At 49.5% G+C, this 17841-nt stretch overlaps 6 protein-coding genes across 6 annotated transcripts; 3 read left to right on the top strand and 3 right to left on the bottom strand.

The window, feature by feature from the left end:
• Positions 1–263: 263 nt before the first annotated feature.
• DEU56DRAFT_745099 (tRNA-splicing endonuclease subunit sen54 N-term-domain-containing protein) lies at positions 264–1689 on the top strand (the record flags this gene model as incomplete). Its single annotated transcript, XM_041349129.1, has 5 exons — positions 264–406; positions 457–778; positions 830–1064; positions 1116–1296; positions 1350–1689. Coding segments are annotated over 5 exons (1221 nt in total), but the record flags the coding sequence as incomplete, so codon positions are not given.
• Positions 1690–3752: 2063 nt separating this feature from the next.
• DEU56DRAFT_43003 (uncharacterized protein) lies at positions 3753–5917 on the top strand. The gene is made up of 3 exons (XM_041346192.1): positions 3753–4515; positions 4568–5284; positions 5337–5917. Exons 1-3 carry the CDS (start codon positions 3913–3915, stop codon positions 5793–5795), a joined length of 1779 nt encoding a protein of 592 aa, XP_041203759.1. The 5' UTR covers positions 3753–3912; the 3' UTR covers positions 5796–5917.
• A 1993-nt stretch (positions 5918–7910) lies between these two features.
• DEU56DRAFT_759905 (Sodium/hydrogen exchanger family-domain-containing protein) lies at positions 7911–10885 on the top strand (the record flags this gene model as incomplete). The annotated part of the gene is made up of 9 exons (XM_041350372.1): positions 7911–7925; positions 7978–8034; positions 8092–8124; positions 8172–8220; positions 8278–8477; positions 8528–8819; positions 8870–9358; positions 9421–9986; positions 10037–10885. The coding sequence occupies 9 exons, from the start codon at positions 7911–7913 to the stop codon at positions 10883–10885; spliced, it is 2550 nt and encodes an 849-aa protein (XP_041203758.1).
• A 154-nt stretch (positions 10886–11039) lies between these two features.
• Positions 11040–13138, bottom strand: DEU56DRAFT_893401 (uncharacterized protein; the record flags this gene model as incomplete). The annotated part of the gene is made up of 11 exons (XM_041356348.1): positions 11040–11360; positions 11428–11564; positions 11623–11627; positions 11686–11789; positions 11841–12129; positions 12184–12257; positions 12309–12377; positions 12431–12763; positions 12824–12830; positions 12886–13013; positions 13088–13138. The coding sequence occupies 11 exons, from the start codon at positions 13136–13138 to the stop codon at positions 11040–11042; spliced, it is 1518 nt and encodes a 505-aa protein (XP_041203757.1).
• A 911-nt stretch (positions 13139–14049) lies between these two features.
• Positions 14050–14808, bottom strand: DEU56DRAFT_42908 (uncharacterized protein). Its single transcript, XM_041346189.1, has one exon. The coding sequence runs from the start codon at positions 14686–14688 to the stop codon at positions 14185–14187; it is 504 nt and encodes a 167-aa protein (XP_041203756.1). The 5' UTR covers positions 14689–14808; the 3' UTR covers positions 14050–14184.
• A 1212-nt stretch (positions 14809–16020) lies between these two features.
• DEU56DRAFT_917280 (uncharacterized protein) lies at positions 16021–17819 on the bottom strand (the record flags this gene model as incomplete). Its single annotated transcript, XM_041357974.1, has 5 exons — positions 16021–16147; positions 16211–16968; positions 17033–17391; positions 17454–17650; positions 17707–17819. 5 exons carry the CDS (start codon positions 17817–17819, stop codon positions 16021–16023), a joined length of 1554 nt encoding a protein of 517 aa, XP_041203755.1.
• Positions 17820–17841: the final 22 nt, after the last annotated feature.

Genomic DNA, 17841 nt, shown 5'->3' with positions numbered 1-17841 from the left:
TTGATCATCATGATGGATATGACTTGCCCTGTCTGCAACTTCAACTTGACCCGACGTTTTCTAGTTGCTGCAAATCACAGACGTTAACATGGACGACGCGCTAGAAAGGCCACGACCTCAGCCTGTGACGTCAGCTCTGGATCCAGCTGAAGAGGAACAATCTTCGGGTGATGAAGATGGAGGTCTGGATTGGACAAAACTGCCGTGAGCCGTGAACATCATACGTGCATACATTGTATACTAAGCGCAGCAGAAAGATTGGCACCGTGCGTCCGGTAATCCCAAAACGTGGAGAGAAAGATTTTGAGCCCGCTCCAGGAGGGGGTTCAGGTCTTCAGGTTCATGTACTGGACAGAGCGCGCGCTGCGATGTTCGACGCCCTCAAAGCTGATCGTGCTATATCTAGGTATCTTTCTTCTGTTTGTGTAGCAATAAGAAATACTGATTACCGCGTAGTAAATCCGCCAGCTATGGCATCTGGTGCCCGCAAATATCTCGTGTGCACGTCACGGTCGCCAGAGGTATTCACTTTTCTGTCATGGGCCATTCAGCAGCACGGCCTGCGCCCACAGAAAATGGCTCGACAAAACTCCAGAAGAGACTAGAGTTACTGCCCGAAGAGGCGCTTTATCTGATTGAAAGGGGTGCTCTGTTCTGCTGGAAGGACATTCAAGTGGATTTGACTGGCTTGGGTGACGTTGAGGGTGCTCCCATGTCTGTTCAACAAGCTTTTGCAGAAATAATTGGAAAGGAAGACCTGACGCTCGAAAAATATCAGGTGATAAAAATAACAGAGTTTTTGGCATACACAACTCAATATCGTTCATAGGTCTTTGCATACTTAAGGCGTTTGGGGTATGTTGTCACCCGCACAGATCCACCCAGCCCTAGCTATCCAGTACCGCCACCCCGCCTAACAAGTGACGGAGCTCTGTCATTTTTTCGAAGATTGTCGTCAATTTTCTCGCCGTGTGCCACAAGACTTTTGAGATTTTGGAGAGGGACGTTGAATTGGTGGAGACCACTCAGGATAAGTCGGTGGATACATCACGATAAATCATATGGTTGGGACCATTCTACTCCACTTGAGCATCTCAATAACGAGTCTTATCCAGGAAAGATCTTTAAGTCTCTGCGAGTCATACCTGCAGGTCACTCCATCGCGCCTCATTCCAGTCGTGCGACTCCTGTCGTACCCTCGTCCCCATACAAGATATTCTACAACATGTACAAGCCCTCGACCAACTTCCGGAAAACTTCTCCGCCACAACCTGATTTCCAAATCGTTGTCATCAAGTAAGATCATAAAATTGATTAGCGAGGCTTGCCAGCTGACCTTTGTATAACAGCGCGCGAACCGCTTTTGTGCCCTCTCTGTACGAATTGACGGAGCTATTCGATGTTCTTCCAGAAACTCCCCCGCCTCTCCCACGAAGGCGTGGTGCACCTCCGACAGTTCAACCACCCCCAGCAGCAGTCATGTCGCCCGTCCACCCACCGAAATTCAGACGTATTTTCTCGTGGCTGTTGCCATCACCAGCACCGCCCATAGCATCTCAACTACGACCGCATCCATTTGCAGCATTGAAGGCTGGCAAAAAGAACATAGTCATCGCGGCTGTGGACACGGGCAACATTAGTTTCTTCCGATTTAGTCAAGGCGCTTTTGAAGAGTGGCCAACTCTCTAGCATCTCGGACACTCGAGACCTTGTTGGAGGAGGCTGCGAGCTTTGGAGGATTAACCTTCGAGCTTCGTCTCTTTTTCCGTCTCCCTATTGTCTCTTGCACCTTCATACGTTGCCCTTTTCCTACAGGACTCGCGATAACCCTTCTCCGTAGTCACAGAATATCTGCCAGACATCAATACTACTCGCAGAGAAACTCGGTCCTCCGATTGGCATAGCCTCCACAGATTTGGGTGAACGGACTGTGTCCCAATCAACTTCCAACTGCTCAGGGTGTCCTACACAGCACAGCCGACCGCAGCGAGACGCCGCAATAGTGACGTGCTATGAGATAAGATGCCTTTGCTGAGTCTGACAAATATGAAAGAAAAAGGAGAGCAAAGAGAGCAATTATCAGTCTGCCTCAGGCAAAGTCCAGACCAAATAGAAAGGAAGATCGGGTGAGGTTATTACTGGAAAGCTTCAAGATGGTTAGAAGGCACAAGTTGCGGTTCACATCTGGACATGCCATCCGGATATGCATAGCAGATCTGGCCTTCTTGTACCACATGTACATGGAGTCGATCGTTTCGGAAAACTCAGAGCTGCTGCCCTTATCAAGTTTTTGAATAGACATTGTGTCGCACGTCTCCGCGAGTCTGGATACAGCAATCTTCAATTGGAATAGCCTGGCATATCACGGGCGTGAGGGTGGTCGATATCAGAACTGTACAACATAATCACGTCAACGGCTCTCCGTGTTCAATTACAGCATGTTATCTCATCGATAACGTGAGATAGCTTGAAAGACTAAAGTGTACGAGGGGCTGCTTACTCTTATGCGAGTCAAATCAGAAATCAAGCCAGGGCCACGCGTTGGTGAGATATCAACCTGTTGAGGTGATGGTTGAGCGTCAACCATCGATGGAACAGAAGTTACAGAACCCACTCACCCACCCCAGTCAGGGTGACACATGAAGTGACTAGCTGCAAGTAAGCGTTTTGCTGCAGTGAAACCAACTCTTTATCGATGAAGGCAGAGCCGTGTTGCGGGGAAGCATGGAACTATGTACATAGTGCACGATGGTCCTACATTGGCAGGTAAAGTTCAATCAATATCAAATACATCAGAAGCATACCTGATATGTATGGCCTTTCGAAATCAGACGCCGTTGTCGATAGGACCCTGTTGATTGAACATTCCTCCGCACCCGCGAAACCCGCAACTGCCAAACTGGAATAGTGACACTCAAGATTCGTTATCATCCTCGCCCTATCGCGAAACATCATCACCTAAATTTACACCAGATATGCAACTCACTATATTAGAATCCACGTCATAGTGTCTATCTGAGGAGTGATCAGCTGTTTGACGCAAACTGGGAAGAGCAGTGTCCTTGGCATGGGTGAATTGAGAACCGCCACTGTGGTAGGGTGAAACTTATGCCTGTATTATCGCAGTCAGATAGCCTTCGGAAGCAATATTTGAAATACGGGCAGGGAAGGATAGACTCGATAACGAGGTCAGAGCGCCCTCGCCCCAGCGAACGGGATAAACAAGTTTGCCAGCAGTGTTGGAGTTCACGAACTGAAGCAAGGTTTCCGCGTTGTAAATGTGACATCTCAGATCGCCGTCTGTGACCACGAAGCCCTCCGTATCTGTTATACACAAAAATACAAACAAACCTCGGAGAAAACACTGCATGGTCCAACTTTGAAGACTTGGGCGCTGCAACTATGCAACATGCCCGAAGTTCGAACCTCAGATTACTCCCTGTGATAAGTATGATCGGATTATCCAGAGACTACATCGCGGGAACATATAATACTTAGTCGCTGGACTTACCAAAGTACAACATCCTGGCAGAATGATATACCAATGCCCGGGGCTTGCAAGCACAATGCAGTGGTATATCACCATGCACTGGAAGCTTTATGATAAAGTCGTATGGCCCGAACCTGTGATTTCCATACAACAAGCCCTAAAACAATTTATTATGAGGCTGTTAAGCAACCAAGCTAAAAAGACGAGAGAAAAGGAGGCACCTTGACGGTTTACTTGGTCACGTCGTACTCTTATACGATTCAGCCATGACAAAGGCTGGTACTAGTTTAACTTTAAGGAGGAGATTGCGTGGATGGTGACAGCGAGCTAAGACTCCAGCCACTCCGCCTTGTCGGACCTCCGACACTCATCATCTAGGTTTACACCATCTCACCATTTAAATCCGCGCCTTCCTTCACGCAATGATGAGTCTCTCATCATTTCTACTCGGAGGGAAAGCTACGAGCAAGCAAAAAACTATCGACACGGAATTAGATGCACTTTTTCAGACCCAGGTGCGTCTTACTGGCCTCCATGTTTTTTTGCGGGTCTACATTGAATTATATCTGCTCAAGGTCCAAGATAATGGCAGTACTGCGGCATCCAATGACAAGAAGCGCAAACCGGAGGGAGAGCAGAGCCATAGTTTGAAAAAGCACAAGGCTGCACCCAAAGAATCGCAGCAACACGATTCCCATCCTTCAAAACGTGACAAGCAGGGAGAGGACAAGAAAGCAAAGGTCAAGAAGAGAAAATTAGAAGCTCAGGAAACGAAGGAGATCTCAGCCGTGGAGAGCAGTAGCATCAAACGCCGAGGAGGTGAACCTGTCAACAATTCCGACCCCGAGGAGGAGAGTGGGCCATCTACGCTCGTACACGAGTCACTGCTCAATGGCAGCACGAAGTCCAACCAACGCATATCCGCTCGCAAGGGGAAACACGCTCCGTCAGATGAATCCGAGGACCAGCGCAACTCGCGCACGATCTTCGTGGGCAATCTCTCGTCCGAGGTAGCTCAGAAGCGGGTGAGTCGTTAAATCCTCGCTAATAATGGCATGAACACTGAATATGCGACAGCCTTTGCAGAAACAGCTGCATAGGCACATTCTATCACTCGTTCCCACAGCAAAAATCGAATCCGCAAGATTCCGCTCCGTTGCATTCCAAAACCCCACTAGCAAACTTCCCGATGACGATGCGAAAGAAAAGACCCCGCGGCAGCACGACCGAGATCGAACATCCTCGTGGCGCAAAACTAATCCCACGGCAGATGAGCCAAAGATCGACGAAAAGAAGTTTCTTACTCCGAGTCAGAAAAAAAAAGTTGCATTTATCAACCATGAACTTCACCCTAGCGCCGATTCGGTTAATGCATACGTCGTTTTCGCATATCCCCCTCCTGCGAAAGAGCGGCCTTCGAACTTGCCTCCCCTTCTACCAGTCATGGACCCGCACGAGGCAGCTCGTTTAGCTGTCGAGAAATGCAACGGGACTGTTTTCATGGAACGCACGATCCGTGTAGATTCTTTGGGCAGGCCTGCGGATAGCGTTGGAAAACAAGCTGCTCTCTTAGGCACTTTTGCAGGAGATCCCAAGTCATCGGTTTTCGTTGGTAACCTTGACTTTGCGAGCAAAGAAGAAGATCTGCGCGTGTTCTTCGAAAGTCTCATCACTGCCGAACGCGGGCCTCCTGGTGACGTTTCAGATGCACCCAAGCATTGGGTATCACGAGTGAGAATTGTACGGGATAAGGATACCCAGCTCGGGAAGGGCTTCGCATATGTGCAATTTACGGTTAGTGATATGATTATTACCTGTGGGTGACATTCTGAAGTTCTGTTTCAAGGATCGTGTTTGCGTGGACGAAGTCCTTGCGATGGAGGAGTTGAAACTCAAATTTGCAAAGCGCAAACTACGCGTTCAACGCTGCAAAATACTCCCCAAGGGCTCCGCGACTGACAAAGCTACTGCTTCGAAGATTACAAGCACTAGTAATAGTGCAGGTGCAGCTCCACCCATCGACGTACCAAAGGGCGATCCCTCTCTTGGCGAAAAATTGGCGACACTCTCTAAAGAGGAGCGAAAGCAGATAAAAGCGGTGGATGCTGACCGGCTGGCGCGGAGGATGGCGAAGAAGAAAGCGAGAATGGCGCTCGCAAAGCAGGGTGTGCCTGTACGCGGCAAGGAGAAGGAGAGGGAACGAGCGAGGAAGACGGGCGCTGTGAAGAAGGCCGCTATCGCGCCTCGTAAACAAAGCAGGATCCGGAGCGAGAAGAGCATATCAAAACGAAATATGAAGAAATGATATGTCTTCCTTTGTTCTTCAAGATAATGATTTGGCCTTGAAGAGAAAGACTGTCATGTCTCATTTTCGTTGTGCTTGAGTATATGTTTGATTCAAGACTGTTAAAAAACTTTCTCATCTTCGGCGTCATGATCGAATCGAGCACCTTCACAGTCTTATTTATTAATCGACACCATCACAACTGCAAGCACCCGGAGCTGAGTGGTGTTCGTCACACTATTTGCACTCACAGGACTGCAGAATTATGCCGATTCTAGACTCACTCATTGAGGCCTCAGGACCTCCGGACGAAGATGGTGAATCAGAAGGCATGTTGCCTTCGTCACATCTCCACGGAAGCCTCCTGTTTCTTGAGCTCTGCTCTCCATCAGTAGTGCGTGAATGATGCCAGTGTGCAAATTCTAAACCTGAGGCTCGTATTTCAATATGACATTCACCCAATGGCGTATTCCCGTCCCCACGAAGTTTGCTCTAGACATGAGGAAGGGTGTAACAAAGAATTCCAGAGGAGTGGATGGTTCACGCTATGGTGTATACGAATATAGGACACCAGTGGCAGAAATCCAACGACAATATTGATCACACTTCACATGCATGCGCGAAACGAAGCCGCAGTAGGGTTCACCCCTTTCTCAATGATGTGCAAAAAGATCAAAGCGCAAAAGTTACAGGAGACTCTGAATGAAACTCACACTTGCTTGATATAGTTTTGGAGCGGGAGCACTTTGCGGTAAGCGACATAATAGGGTGAAAAGCATTCGCTCGGCTGATAAGGCAATGAATGATAAACTTTCCGCTGCTTCTGCAGCGCCGTCCGGCGTCTTCACAATGAACCCCATATTCATAAGCAGCTCCATTCAAGAGTATACGCAGTCAATCACTGCCGGCCGCCGGTAATTATGATAACAACACCGAAGTAACACGCACCCAGACGCCAGAGCGTTGTACGTAAAAAAACAAGGGGATTGAGCCAAGGCGAATCCCCGAACAGCCTCACGACCGGGCAGAAAATTTAGCTCAGTACGGATAAGTGACAGTCAGGGTGAGTGAGTAAGATAGTCCCTGAGTCAGGGAATGGAGCAGATCACGAGCTTGCTTGCTGAGCGTGCTTGGCGATGTGAGTGCCCTAGACTAGTACTTGTGCAGGGAACTGCGACCGGACGAAAGACCGAAATACATGCGATCGACGATAGCTTCGACCTGAAATATCGAGTCAGCTGCAGATCTTGAATGCGTATAAAATTTTCCCCACCAATCATAGGACTGTTCGTGGCACCATGTGACGGGCACGATAGAAGGCTAGAGGTGCAGGATGCAACTGGACAATCGGAGGCATGGACGTCCGAATAACAACTCTAGAGAGACCAAAGTGATGGAATTTGACAGGAGAACTCCGCATCAGCCTGAGTGAGGTCATGGCTGACGAAAAAAATTCGAGCGTGCAACGATGTTACCCAAATTATACGTAGGGTGCATAACGATATCGCGTGCTTTAAGCGGCGGGGGTGGAGATGAATACCATTCCTGGATGTTGAAGTTAAGTTCATGAGAGAAAAATTGAGCCACATACCTAAGTACGAAAATCGCAGTCCGTGGGTGCAGGAAGCTGGCGCCTCTGTGGTTCCAATGATTGATATCAAGTTGCTTGTAGCATATAGGGCTAATCTGTACCGTCCAGAGTGAAGCTGATTGGCGGGATAGTATATCGAACGAATGAAGGGTCGAGGGGTGACCTGTGAGCCGTTGCTGAGCCGAAAATTAAATAGGGACGTCGTTAACGTTGAACATGCGTTCTTGCGACATCCGTCACCTGCCAGCAACTGAGTCCCGCGCCGAGCGCCGCTACTATAAAAGTGGGATGGTTTTCATGGACCTGAGCAGGTTGCATCCTTGGCTTTTTGAACTTATATTGGCTGACATAACTCGGAATATAGAACTCGGCTACCACCCCCCGACTTGCCGCACAGTCCTCTATCATCTCCTTGTCTCTTCACTCCAACGACTCGTGACCGACCCACGTCCCATTTTATGACCCACAGTGGGCACAATCACTGTCCCAACTGCACGCACCATCCAGCTTCTTTTCAGTTGAGCACTCTTCTTCGGCACCGCACCATGCTATTCCGGCCGGTAAGCCACTGATCCCGCACCCGACCAATGCAGCGCTCATTAATCTTCTCAGCTTTCTTTAACCATACCGCACATTGCCTATGCATGTCTCGGAGGTTTTGTCGTCGTGGTAAGTATAGCGTGATTTTTCTTCTTCTCCAACATCTCAATGGGATAATCATTGCAGTTTGGCATGTTCTCTTTGTTCATTCGAGAAAAGGTAACAGAACTAGTGACAATATTACCCTTCATGCTCATTGTATATAGCTTTACATTGGCGAGGCATGCTGGGCATTTCTCTTCGGCGTCATCATCGGTGAGCTCAACGGATCATGCTTCTAATCTCACGTTGCCTTAACATTCTTATTTTTAGGTCCTTACGGTGCCGGCATATTTGATCCTCGCAGCTGGGGCGACAATACCACTGAGGATACCGTGAATGAAATTACACTCGAGTTCACTCGCGTTGTCCTCGCAATCGGAGTCTTCGCCATTGGCGTCGAGCTTCCAAAAGCTTATATGAAGCGTCATTGGAAAAGTTTATTATATCTTCTATTTCCTGTCATGACATGGGTGGGTGACGTCTTGAATATGTCCTTGACCTATTCGCTAACCATCACCAGGGTTGGTTTGTGTCGGCAGGCTTGATTTATGCTTTGATACCTGACCTGACATTCTTGTCAAGCCTTGCTGTCGCTGCATGCTTGACACCAACTGACCCGATTCTTGCTGCTGCAGTTGTTGGTGGCAAATACGCCGACAAGCACGTCCCTGCTCATCTTCGTCATCTCCTCGCAGCGGAAAGCGGTTGCAACGATGGAGCAGCGTATCCCTTCTTGTACATCGCATTGTATCTTATATTGGACTCCAGTACCGGCCGTGCCGTTGAAGATTGGTTCCTTTTACTCTGGCTTTGTAAGACAAGCAATTTAGTGACGGTTCCTAAGCTGATTCCGTTACGACAGATCAAGTCATCCTGGGTGTGGCCGTGGGCGCCTTGATAGGATGGGGCTTCCGACACCTCATGAAATTCTGCCAGCGGAATGACTTCGTCGACCGACAGTCTTACGTTGCACAGTACATATCCCTGGCCTTGCTTACCATCGGTATCATGACAATCCTAGGTTCTGATGACCTCCTGGCAGCATTTTCTTGCGGAACAGCATTTGCTTGGGACGGTTTCTTCAACCGCCAGACCGAGGAATCGGTGTTCAGTTCCGTCATCGACTTATTATTCAACGTCGCTGCCTTCGTTTATGTCGGCGCCTGGATGCCGTTTGACAGTTTCAGCAACGAGACCCTCTCCCTTAGCGTGTGGAGACTCGTCGTTATTGCCGTTTTAGTGTTGATGTTAAAAAGGTTGCCAATCATGATTGGGCTCTATAAATTCATACCCGACGTAAAAACTTTCCGGGAAGCCATTTTCAGTGGTCATTTCGGCCCCATAGGCATCGGTGCGTAGCGTCTCTAACACGATCACTCCAACTTACCGATATGACGTGTGTTACCATTTCAGGCGCAATATATATTTCCACATTAGCAGCCCAGACGTTACCGAAACCTAACAACCCTCCAGCCAACCAGACTGAATTCTTGGCACTCACCATCCAGCCTATCGTTGCATTCATGGTACTCTGCAGTGTCGCTATTCACGGTCTGTCGATCCCATTCTCACTCCTAGGCCGCCGCGTGCATTCTGTTGGGTCTCGTACGTGGTCCCGCCACGCCACACCCGCCGTACCTGACTGGGCAACACACACGCGTCACGTCACGCGTGCGGAAGACGTCATCATAAATCGTGACCCTGCTGGACTCGAGCGTGGCGAGGGCGGACTGACGGAAGAGGAGAAGTCTGCACTAGAGAGCAAGCGCGCAAGCACGATCACTGCGTCGCCACTGTCGCCCGATGAGATAGAAGAGATTGGTGAGGCGAGCAGTGCGGAGACGCGGGCGGAAGCTGTGTTGGAAAAGGCCGAGGAAGATACGAAGGAGGAGACCCCACCTGATGGAAGGGATACGACTGCGGAGTGGAGGGAAGGCCCGCATAAGATTATTGAACGACGAGGTGGTCCTGGTGAAGAGGTATGCGGATTCATTGACACTGCTGATGGCGATGCTTATATCGTTTGCAGGTTGACGTTGAGGTCATTTATAACGCATTCAAGCCATCGGAACGAGGCGTGCACTCCCGGTTCTCTGCAAGAGAAGGCGGCGCCCTACAAGCAGGTCGCGCGTATCTTCGCAGGTTACATCATGCACCTGAAGAAATTCATAGGGGAGCTGAACATGTCGAAGAAAATGTTAAGCATGATATACATGCTTTAGAATTAAAAGCCCAAGAAGTTTTGCATGCTGGTGGCTCAAGCGATGAAAACACGGGCGCAAGTCCCGAAGGTGATGAAGACGAAGAGGGATGGGCGTCGGACAAAAGTGGAGATGGCGAAGGGCCTGTGTACTCGTTTGGGGAGCTGCCTGGCGATCATAGGAAGCGACCAAGATCATGGAAAACGAAAAGCGGAACTCATCCTGCGGCTGCCAGAAGTTCGAGGAGCCATCGACGAAGACAATCAACGGGAGATAGCGTGACGTTCTCGAGCCATGCTAGGCAGCTTCTGGAGCAGGACCCACCGTCCGCCTTAACAGCTGAGCCGAGTGAGATCGTGCCGTTGGAGGATGAGGATCAGCGTGGGAGGAGTCATGCGCCTCACCGCCAGGGCTCTGGGCACACTTACCGTCGCTCCATCCAGCATCGACGGTTGGAGTCTCTGAAGACCAGCGAACATAACTCGCGGGATGTCTCGCCTGCTCGATCGGTCCGGTTCGTCGACGAAGAGCCTCGGAGTAGTACCCCTACTCCTAAGACGACGCTTGACCAGACGCCCCAGGGCAGTTCCAGTGAACCGTCTACCACTGACGACTCGGAGTCAAGAGGGAAGGTCACATTCGGCCTCACTCACGTAAGACGCGGGTCTGAAGACTAACATAATTGTATATATTGTTTGGTGCGTTTTGGTTTAGTCTTGGGCTCGAAATCATTTGGATATCGTTTTCGCATCATACCACACACTCATGACTTGTCGTCAATGTAGCATTAATGGCTTGAAAATGGTGTATAAATATATGGTCTCTAAGTTACTACTGTATATGACAGAGCTCTTGATATGAATGTACGATAAACTTGACCAGGAGGAGCACCAATTTCAAAGCTGTGCCAACTATGGCGCGTATACCAGTAACTTCCAAGAAATCGAAGAACGGAGCAATGAAGACAGCGCGAGGTTCGCGATCTGCGCCAGCTATCTCGAATGGAAGCTGAACACCATCGATATGCTCTGTGACGGCGCGCAGACCGGACGTGAACCCGTCTTCATGAAATCCATACCCAAGCCACGCTCCCGCGAACAGGACACCGCCGCGGCCCTGAATATTTGGCATTGCCTTTTGTGCGATGATCGCCTGAAAAAAGGGGATGCGGGTTTGATGTAAATATGGGCAATGGGCATGAAGACGTAACGAAACGCACCTTGGTGTCGAGGATGGGGTGGTCGTAGGCGAATCGCGCAGCGGTCTTAGTGACGTCTGGATCTGTCGGTGGGTTTAGGGTAACTAGCACTGGGCCGTGAAGATCCTCTGGCAGATGCTGCAACTCGTTCATGTAGTCTTAGAGATGCCGTTTATGAGTACTTGAATATGACGGTGCGGTATTTCATCGGCTTACATGTTCTGGAATGCAGTTTTTAGTATGGGAGGCGGGTTTTGATTGATATGGATCAAAACTTACAGTGCGACTTTGTTTATGTTAGCTTTGTGTCCACCCCTGTCGTTCAAGCTGGAGAATGTGAGGTAGTTCCAGCAAGACCATGCAGTCCTAGCTTTTGGCATCAACTGGAGGTGCGTGAACGGTGAGACGTGATGTGAAAATACCAGAATACCTACATTAATGTCACTGTGCAGCACTGCAACATTTTTATTCCATGTGAAACTTTTGAGGATGTCTTCCTCGTCATCACGAAGATCGCGTCCGCCTTTCAGAATTGCAGTGCATGCATCCGAATGACAAGCCAGAATAACCCGGTCGTATAGAGTGACAGCATCTTCGTTGCGCGTCTTCAGAAGGATGGTGTTACGGCCACCCTGGGTTGTTCTGCATATCGCGGTGACAGGAGAGGACAGGTGTAACCTTTCCTTAGGAAGTTGTGACAATATCGCATCAACGTATTTGCGACTAAGAAATGGAGTCAGACTCGATCACCCCTATCGTTAAACTGCGTTACATTACCTGCCACCTTCGATGGTAAGCCACGAAGGCTTACCCGTAACCTGTAGAAGGTGATGATTACTCATAAATTGTACCTATAAATTGTGCATTGTCAAAATCGACCTAGTCCACGACGAAAGACTGACCAGAGTCCGAGCGGGGAAGTTCATAAGGCATTTATCAGGAGGTGTACTCCAGATCGCAGCTGTCATAGGCTACAAAAAGCATCAATAACAGTTCTTGTTCTCGTTAAAGAAATCCACCTCACAATCAAATAATTGTCCCGGAAAGATGCAGAGTATCCTTCTCGGTCAAGATAATCTCCTATTGACAAGTCTGAATCGTCGGAAGCGGCCTTGCTGGAGACGAGGCGTCGTGCACAAGCATTGAACCTGAGCACATCATAAACTAGTCGCCACATGTCAGGATCTAGAAGACGTGACGGCTGGCAGAACAAGGTTGCCACATTTTTGCCAGCCCATTCAAAAAGACCCGAGTCCCTGCAGACGCTGAACGTCATCTCAGTTTGAAGAATACGAATTGTGGGAATGCGCTGGAGAAATCGCAGGAAATTGGGGTATGTGGTTGGGTTGAAGACAATCTTTGCACGGCATCAATCATACGGTGCGAGATGCGAGAAAGCGAAAAGGCCAGCACGTACGAATCCTCTGACGTCAACGGATTAACTAGGTTTAGAGAAACTAAAGTGAAAAGGACACTTACGTATCCACGTCAACTGCGTCCTTGTCTGATTTTCCTGGAGGTATGTAACTGATGGTATTCGCGTGGCCTCCTGCGCGATCCTCGACTTCATACAAATGAACTTCATGAGGACTATGTTCGTTTAGAGCCTGGAACATACACCGTGCGCGTGCACCAGGTTAGCGATCGTCACATTCTAGCAAGTATTATAGCATGAACGCACCCATGTCGCGGCTAAGCCAGAAACGCCAGACCCTACGACAGCAATTTTCATTGATAAACTACCCAGTACTGGTTGTGCCAAGACAATCAGGAGGAGCCCAATGACAATACAGGCCAAACGAGGTCGGGATCGAACACTCGCGTTATCATGGCCATCGCCATAATATACGAAGGAATTGTTACCTCCGTCTGCCTCGGGGGACTGATGGCCTCGCGGAGCATATCAATTAATCGGTGATGGTTCCCTCAAGAAGGAGTCCATCAGAGTTCACATAGTGAAACGGGGATGGCGAGGTGCTTATTGAGCTGTTGTGTCGCTTATGACAGTCGACTTGTCATTTCGAGGTTCCAATTGACATGCAAGGGCATCAAATCCAGGCAAGAGCCCGGTATATTCACCATAGAGCCTCCCATATACTCTGTCGACATTGCTGCCATCTGCATGGGTCGATGAGGTGGACTTGCTGGAACACGCACTTGGCATCTGGTAGATTTACCCTGGACCCTCCATTCACCGAAGTTGCTTCTATTAAGCGTGAATCCGCGGACCCCACGAGGACTTCTCTTCTTCAACTAAAATCGACATCAGGCCATCGGTCTGAATCCAGCACGTGGCTTAGTAACGGCGGCCCGACAAGTCGAAACCTAGATTCTCCACCGGCAGCAATCACGGTCATCACGGTCATTTGAGAATATGAGAACCCAGAAACTTGATGATTAATGATGACATCAATGTCTTGTCCGTACAATTGCAACAAGGATCCGAGAAGAACTTGTCATTTGTTTCGTCCGCACTATTTTTGTGGTTTGTGGGGATAGACGCAGCGCTGGCGTCAGCACCACCCTTAAACCATATCTATAATCATCATTGGTTGAAGTTTCACAGCCCAAACAGTTGCAGCGGCAACTAGATGAGTGTAATCAATATTCAGATCTCATCACAGCATACGGGGACCCACCAAGCCGCCATTGATGAGGATATAGGCCAATTATATTGTCCGTAGCATTGCAGTGCCTGTAGTAAATGTTCTCACAGCTCTTGGTCAGTCAGCTATAACGAAAGACAAATAACAACGCGGCGGGTGTTCTTAGTTCCAGTTACAACCATGACGAATGCTCCCGTCGCCGAAGTGGGCTTGAAGGGTATATTCGTAGTGGTGTGGTTTGTAAGAATCCAGTCGGCGTCAGAAAGTCCACATTGGGCTCATGATAAACGATCCGCACATCTCCATTCCGCGAAAAGGCAGACACGATCACTGCAGCTAGGGGAATTCCGTTCCATGTACTTGGAATTTTCAAATCATCAGGTGCGATGACCGTACACTGTTTCAAGTCGCCATGAAGAGCAAGTGTTGATCGTGTAATTGTAGTGTTGCGAACCAAGTAAGGACCTCCAACCAGAACGGAGGTCTTCAGGCGTAGTGTCCCCATGAAGGCACCTAGCCTTAATATCCTATCAACCTGGCCCTCATACAGAACCTTTGACGATGAGCCAAATGAGTGATTGGCGACGACTTTGAATTGTTTACCCGCGAGGATGATGCCGGATGCAAGACGGGGAACCCCAACGGTACCAGTGATAGAAAGCGCTTGAATCCTCATTGAAATTGCGAACGCGGCTCAACGCAACGATATCGATATAATACGTGAGATTTCGTGGTGTCGCCGAGGAGTCCTCTTGTCTCGCATTGCAGAACAACTCCGACATGTCGGGAATTCTTCAGAGCGACAAAGACGGCCAGATTACAGACAATAACAACGCCACAGTACTGTTGCCATCCCAATCTATGGTGAGCTTCATAGGAAGATAAGATAACAGATACCCCGGGGCGTAGACTCCGGATACGTGACTGTCAGCTCTCTGTTCTCGAATCCCCGCAAGTCGAACTGCCATAATCATGCGAAACTGGCCCCTGTAAATAGACAAGCTGGAAAGCAAGCTATTATGGGGGTAAAACATTCCAGCGAATGGAAACACTTGAGCCCCAGGAAGTTCCTCTGTAGATATGTGGGTGCCAAGGTTCCCAACAAGTAAATAAATGAGGGTCTTGTCCGTAAAGTCATGCATTGGACATCCCAAGATGAAGGTTGGAGGCATCTCGAATTGGCACCCGTGAGTACGCAGGCGGCAACATTGATTGTAACCTAGCAGGAAGGGTCATGTGTACTATAAATGTGTAACCAAGACGTACCAATGATTGACTACCTGGTGCTCTCGAACATAAATTAAGCACCGCCCTGTAACTCTGGGAGATCCCAAGGTCCGCTAGGATCGTCGCTGAGTCGCTGACCTATGCAGCCCCGTAGTTCTGAGTTCTTCTGCAGCATGGCTACAATCATTAAGTTCAGTTTGCTCCTTTGGACGACTCGGAGTACTAGGGGAATTAGAAGTTCCTTTTGAGTCTTTTCAACTTGAATCTGTCTGTCCGAAGTTCGCTTGTACCTTGTGGTGCGATCCAGTGTAGGGTGCGGGATAAAAATTATCAGCCAGCATTTTAGCTGGTAGCTATAGGCCTCAGGGAGATATTAACAAACGGTGTTTAAGCTGCTTTTTAGCGAATCACGTGACCTTGTTTTTCACTATGGTGCAGTTCACTTATATCGAGAAATTTACGGTGGCGCTCAGCCAGAACGCTAAGCGCAGGCACGTGATCTCGATCATTCACCTTTTCGAGCTCGGGTTCGCAGAACCTCGCAGGTCAGCGTGACAGCGTGAGTTTTCTGGTAGAGTAGAGCAAAGAAAAATAGAATGCGGTTCGAATCAAACGCACCGAAGTGTCGAGGAACGTGTTTGCACGCGCTGGATGTAAGTAGTATGCGAACGTGGTGTTTGTTAGTGATGAGTGGGCTAAGGTAGGGAGAGTGCTAGTATGGTACTAATCGAAGGGTAGCAAAAATATCGGTAGCGGTTGAAAAGAGTGGTCCGAGTCGGCGTCACTTTTTGCGAGAGACGCGCTGCCCTCGTGCAGCGCGTGCCTCGTTGATGGCCTTCAGCAACTGCGTGTGTCCCATTTCGGCCTCTGGATATGCTGCGAGGAAACGCGACTCGTTAGACTCGTACCTGGAGCCGAAATATGGATGGTGAGTAGTGCAGGCAAAGGAAATGGTATCAGCATGGACTTACTCATTGATGAATTCCAGCGCGATGGTTGCCCTTTGATGGTACTTCGACGCGAATCGTCGATTGGCGCCTTGGTACCACTCCTTCGGCCAATCTTTGAGTGGCGTCCTCAATCCCCTGTCTGGGTCGCCGACGAGCCAATGCTCGACGATCTCCTTCCAGGACTTACTCTTCGGGCTGGTTGTGCCGTTTGGACGAGTGACAGGCACACGGGGAATTACAAGGCCAGCGGTAGGGAGGGATTGGGAGGTGGTGTTCTTGGATGGTGGGGTAGTTTTAGTAGCGGCGGGTCGTTGCGAAGCGAGGATGCTGCTCTGGCTGGTGACAGCTCTGGGTGAAGGGTGGTGTGTGGCTGTGAGGTGTCCTCCTTCGCGGGATGGGGTGTATGGTGGAGTTGGCCGTGGTGTGTGAGACTCGGAGGCACATGACTCAGCCTGAGAGTCAGAGATGATGGTGAAGCGCCGGGAGGAATCACCTTGAAGTTGCAGAGCAGTTGCTGTGGTGCAGGCTGCCTGCACCATCACATTGGTTAGCGTGCGCAGTGAGTTGTGAACCGATCCGATGTCGTTGCGCAGGTTGTTGACATCTGTCGTGACAGATGAATGAACCATGCGAAGCTCTTCTATAGACGCCGGTCTCATGAGAGCTTGTTCACCAGCGAGGGAGGCGTTAGCACCACGGGAGATGGGGGCAAGGGCATCACTGTAGTCATTCTCATAGGCATGTAATTCATCGAGTAGGTAACGAACGAGTGTGTCGCGCTGCAAATAGACGTGATGAGCAAAAAAAAATGCAGCACCAGATCCAAGAAACTGAAACACGCACATGCTCGCCTTCGGCCCATCCACCCCACCACCTAACTTTGGCGAGTGTCCACCGCTGACCCACGGGAGCAAACATAAACCAGTACTGTGCACCCCCACGACGAAAGCAGTGGGTTGAGAAGTTGCCGAGAATGCCAGCGCCTGTTGTAGCCTCGTTGATCCACTTTTGTACTGTATCGTGAGATATCGGTTGGCCAGGCTGTACCACCCCGCTGGCACCCATTGCGGGAAAGATGAAGTCGTTGGGTTGAAGTGAGCGTCCATAGTGAAAGTGCTCCAGCCATTTGATCCAGACCAACGTCCAAAAAAAGTTGTCGCAGGCCAGGATGTCTGGGCGTGGATAGATCTTGTAGTGATTTGCTGGCGAGGTAAGTGATTCAGCCATCCGTTATCATTTTTGACTTAATGTGGCCGAGGCTTACATCTTAAATCCGCTTCCCACTGGCCCTTGTCGACCTTCCGTTGCCACCCTTTACGGTTCGAGAGGAAGATCTCGAAGTGAGACTGGCACTCACTTAGTGCCAGTGTCTTGCCTGCGAGGTACGTTTTTAGCACTTCATCCAACATGGGCATATCGAGTGATATGTCCTTTCGCTGCAACTTGATGAGCTCGAAACATCTGCAAATATACTAGGAGGTCAGATATGCGTGCGGGGACAACTCGGCAGTTCGCACCTCGTCCACAGTGTCCATGCATTGGCTTCGAATGTGACTTGTTCGAGATGACGGGTGAGTCGTGATCTTGTTTCTAGGTCTAGATGCACATCTGAAGGCTGAGTGCCACTCATTACCTTCCAAATCATCTGCAGC

This window comes from Suillus clintonianus, assembly GCF_016758775.1.
Source record: "Suillus clintonianus strain FC179 chromosome Unknown DEU56scaffold_104, whole genome shotgun sequence".
In the NCBI taxonomy this organism is placed as follows: Eukaryota; Fungi; Basidiomycota; class Agaricomycetes; order Boletales; family Suillaceae; genus Suillus; species Suillus clintonianus.
This window is presented reverse-complemented; position numbering and strand designations above follow the sequence as displayed.

Coding starts and splice junctions, on each gene's coding strand:
- DEU56DRAFT_42908 (XM_041346189.1), bottom strand. CDS start 14,688: ATGAGGATTCAAGCGCTTTCTATCACTGGTACCGTTGGGGTTCCCCGT.
- DEU56DRAFT_43003 (XM_041346192.1), top strand. CDS start 3,913: ATGATGAGTCTCTCATCATTTCTACTCGGAGGGAAAGCTACGAGCAAG. Junction 4,516..4,567: donor CCGAGGTAGCTCAGAAGCGG/GTGAGTCGTTAA, acceptor AATATGCGACAG/CCTTTGCAGAAACAGCTGCA. Junction 5,285..5,336: donor TCGCATATGTGCAATTTACG/GTTAGTGATATG, acceptor TTCTGTTTCAAG/GATCGTGTTTGCGTGGACGA.